Source organism: Petaurus breviceps, unplaced genomic scaffold (assembly GCF_028583685.1).
Source record: "Petaurus breviceps papuanus isolate PSGF00001 unplaced genomic scaffold, PetGlider_PUasm1.0 91133, whole genome shotgun sequence".
Lineage (NCBI taxonomy): Eukaryota > Metazoa > Chordata > Mammalia > Diprotodontia > Petauridae > Petaurus > Petaurus breviceps.
The window spans coordinates 47,803,834-47,807,885 of record NW_027187419.1 but is presented as its reverse complement, the minus strand read 5'-3'; the positions used below and the strand labels follow the sequence as shown (position 1 = coordinate 47,807,885).

Sequence of the window (4,052 nt, the reverse complement as noted above, 5' to 3'; positions counted from 1 at the left end):
GGGTCATATTTCAGAGACATTATAACTATAGCCTTGACAAGACTTGCCAATTAGATATACAGGGTAAAGAAGTGAAAGGAATCTAGAAGACCTGAGTTGGTGAAGCTGGGTGGTTAGAATGTTGGTGATACTATCAATAGTGAAACAATAATAGGTAAATTTAAGTAAGAGGTGAATTTTGAGGAAAAGATAAAATGAGATCTATCATGCAGATTGCGGCTCATTCATGCTTCAAGACTCATCATGTACCATCAAAATGAAAGGAGGGCACTGCCCCATTATGTAGAACCTGTCCAGGGATGCCTGCTATAGCCACAAAGTATAAGAAATGATTGACAGAAGGAATTTTGTCTGCCATAGAAGCCAGGATGTGTGTGTGTGTGCACGCGTGTGTGCACACACATGTGCATGTGTAGTAGCAGGGGGGAGGAGTGGTGTTTGTTGTAATCTTCTACATTGGCTTCAGAAGTGGCAGGGTTTGGACTTTGAAAAACCACAGGAGTCCACCAGATTGTATGTGTATATGTGTGGGGGAAAGGTGTCTAGTAGGGGGTGGGGGGAGGGTGGTGTTACTAGAGACAAGTTACATGATTGGCTACACGATGATGGGATGGAATCAATCTATCTACTCTCTAATTGGCTAATTAATACTCACAGTTGAAGGGAGGCCCCTGTTTTGGAGGCTGCTGCTCTAGAGTGGTGGATGAAGGGAATATAAGGAAAAGATTCCAATTTGAAGATTTGGTTGTTTTGGTAATCATGCTGTGCTTCCTTTATATCTAGATCCCTATAGCCACAGAAAGATTGGAACACCAAGGCACTGTGGCCCTGGTCACTGCACCTTTGGCTTGACCTTTGACCCTTTGCAAGGGTCTCATCTCCAGGGAGGTTGCTTGGAGGCACCCTCAGAGATGCTCCATGTCATTTACCTCACTGCTTATGCAGCCCTTTCCCATCAACAGCATCAAAAAGACCCACAAATCCCACAACTTACCGAATCTCTGCCAAGTTTCTTCCTGGCACTCTTGTCAGTGGAGCCTTATACCAAAGCTTTTTAAGCCCAACTAGGAGGATGCTAGACAAGCCAGCATCTATACCTCACCCCTCCCTTGCCCAAATTCAAAACTGTTTCACCCCCCTGAGACTCCCTCCCCCAGCTTTAGAAAGAGGTACCACACCAAGCTGAAGAGGGACATGGAACACTTTTTAATGTCAAGTCAGAGACAACCCCCTCCCTCCCCCAGCCCCGAATCCCACCTTCCCTTATCACATCCAGGACCCCTCCCAGAGGCCTCTCTGCTTTCCAAGCTCCCAGAAAAAAGGTGACCTAAAAATGTCATTTTCTTCCATTTCATCCACAAAAAAAGGAAATAAAAATTAAATTAAATGAACCAAGAGAGTTTAAATTCTCCAGTGGCCACAAGGGTATAACAGATTCATTCCCACACAGGGCTAAAGCAAGTGGTTACTTTTTTTCTTTCTCTGTCTCTCTCTTTTTGTCCCATTGGTTGGTTCTTGTCAGTACCCTAGCGGGTAATGGGAAGCATGCCACCTGTGATGGCTTTCACCTCACAGACCCATACCCAGAAAGAGGTGTTGCATCTGGTTAATTTTCTTTTTCGTTTGCTTTTTTTTTTTACTTTCTATAAATGTCTCCGACATGTAATAACCCAAGAAAATAAAAAAGGCAGGAATTGATTACACAATTACCAGTAAACTCTATCATCTCTTAGAAGACCAACACACAGCTAACGCCATATACAGCATGCAGTAATGTCTGAGAAAGGACCCTGCAGAGAAAGAAAATGACTAGTACTCTAATAACAAAAAAAGTGTGTGAATATATATGCATATACATATGTAACATATATGCATATATATGTATATGTATCATTAAAAGAAGCATAGCTGACAAACTCATCATACAATGGAGATCACTCTTTCCATTTCTAAACAGTTTGTAGATAGCATAGTTACTGTATGCGTTAAACGCCGAAGTAAGGATGAGAAATCTGTAGCGCTGGTAGAGATGTTGGTTAAATCACTTTTTGGTGGATGTGCAGAATCCTCACCAGTTGGCTAATGCCCGGTGCTATGCTCCACCACTTGTAAACCTAGTTAAGAACACTATTTATCTTTAATGTTTAATAAACATACTTTCTCTTTCACCTCTTTTTGCATGTTTTTGTAAAGTTTTCTTTTGTTTTTGCACTAACAGTTCTAGGTTCATATCAGAAAATATAATTAATAAAATTAATAATGAATCGGAATCCCTTATTATCCATGATGTCCATGTAGTAAAATGAAAAACATGTAACAATATATTTCTTGTTGTTGTGTTTTGCGGGATCATTGTGGTCAATGGGTTGTTTTGCAGATTTTTTCTTTTGCTTTTTCATCACACATAATGTCTGTGAAGAGGTCCTCCATAGGAACATCTGGGTCTGCACATCTGGATCTACCAGTGGAGTTTAGGATAGCCAACTCAGAAGTCTTCTGTGGTGGATGGGGGACATCAGAATGGGAAGAGCAGCTGACCCTTTGCCCACCATGGAAACAAAGAGGCCACACAATGCAGCGTGCAGGTGGGTCCAAAGCCGGGTATGCACTCATAATTTGGGGCTAAAGAAAAGAAGCAGTTGTGCCTAAATATCTCCAAGGCAATTTCCTTCCCTCCCCATGCCCAGTTGCCCTTTCCTTAGATTTTTTTTTATCACATTAGGCTTGGTTTATCTTAATTTCATTTAATTCTTAAAAGAAAAAAAAAACTCGTATGCTCTTTTTGCTGCTGTTGAGTTGGTGGTTGCAGGTGGTAGAGGCTGCTCCCCAGTGGGGAAGTGACACTCACATCAAAATTTAAGCAACAGATGTAAGATGAGAAGGGGTAAGAGCCAAATGCAACCAGCTCTCCTTGACGTCCCATTGTTCACTTCGCTGACTGCGCCAGGGGCTGTGGGAAAAACAGAGAGTGTTTTTAGAAGCTTAATTTGAACTGAGGAGGAAATGCCATCACAGACCCACACCTGAGTTGGGAGCTCATGCTTGGACATCAGCACTCCCAAATGACCTTTGGAGTCACCTGTTAACCCTATCTGAGACAAACTTCCCATGAGTCCCACTGTTCTGTGGGTTGCAGGGGCTGGCCTGAATTGGAATGGCAATTCTTAGGACTGTAGGGTTTAGACATGAGAAGGAACTTAAAGATCATCTTGTCTTCCCCCAAACCCTTAATTTCAAGATGAGAAAGCTATGTCAAATTTGGTTGTGCTAACTTGCATTGCTCCTGAGAAATGCTGTCACTGAAAGCTAAAGGTGTGGGGTTTAGGGAAATTAGAATGAGAATGTGGTGTCACCTAAAGTCTTAGTATGGTGTCTCTAGTGAAAAAGGAACTAGATTACCTTTAAACTTATGTTTCAGAACATTCCTGAACAATTAATGATAAACATCAGAGCCCATGCATGGCCCCATAGCTATTTTCATCGTTTCTGATAACTCAGGCCATCTTAAATGTTCACTTAACCGTGCAGCGTCCAACCTGTTGTCTAGAGGAAGACCTGTTGAAAAGCCAATCTGTCTTCCTGATGTTGCTGCTGCCACAGTCTGCTCTGAAGGCACACTGTCAATCACCTTTTCACAGACCAGGCCACAGAGCTCCACCAGGAACATTTGGCTGCTTCTCCATCTGGAGAAAGCAATGCTGACAGGAAGGCCAGGGCTAACCCATATAGAGAATAAATGGGCCCAAGTCAGCAGAACAGTCAAGACTTGCTGCACGTTGAAATAACCACCCAAGATGTATTTGGAACAAGGAACAAAAAGTTTGCGATTATAATTTAGGTTCAGCACTGAAAAGGATCAAGTTCTTACTTTCAGTTCCTAAGATGAAAACAAGGCTTCGACCCCACAGAAGCCCCATTGAGAGAGTGTCAAGGGAGGGAGGGGAAAGGACTTACAGTGTAAACCTTAAGGTCACCTGATTCTTTCTTCCACCTTTCTCCTTCACACACACACACACACACACACACACACACACACACACACACACACACAC

General features: G+C 42.6%; 1 protein-coding gene across 3 annotated transcripts in view; it reads right to left on the bottom strand.

Moving 5' to 3' along the window:
• Nucleotides 1-1,203: 1,203 nt before the first annotated feature.
• Nucleotides 1,204-4,052, bottom strand: part of NTM (neurotrimin) — a 574,210-nt gene continuing 571,361 nt past the window's right edge. For 2 of the 3 annotated variants that reach the window (XM_069080455.1, XM_069080456.1), the window contains one exon: nt 1,204-2,950. In XM_069080455.1, the coding sequence (XP_068936556.1) occupies nt 2,850-2,950 (101 nt within the window). In that variant the 3' untranslated portion in view covers nt 1,204-2,849. The remainder of the gene's footprint in view (nt 2,951-4,052) is intronic. The other variant, XM_069080454.1, reaches the window with a different exon arrangement.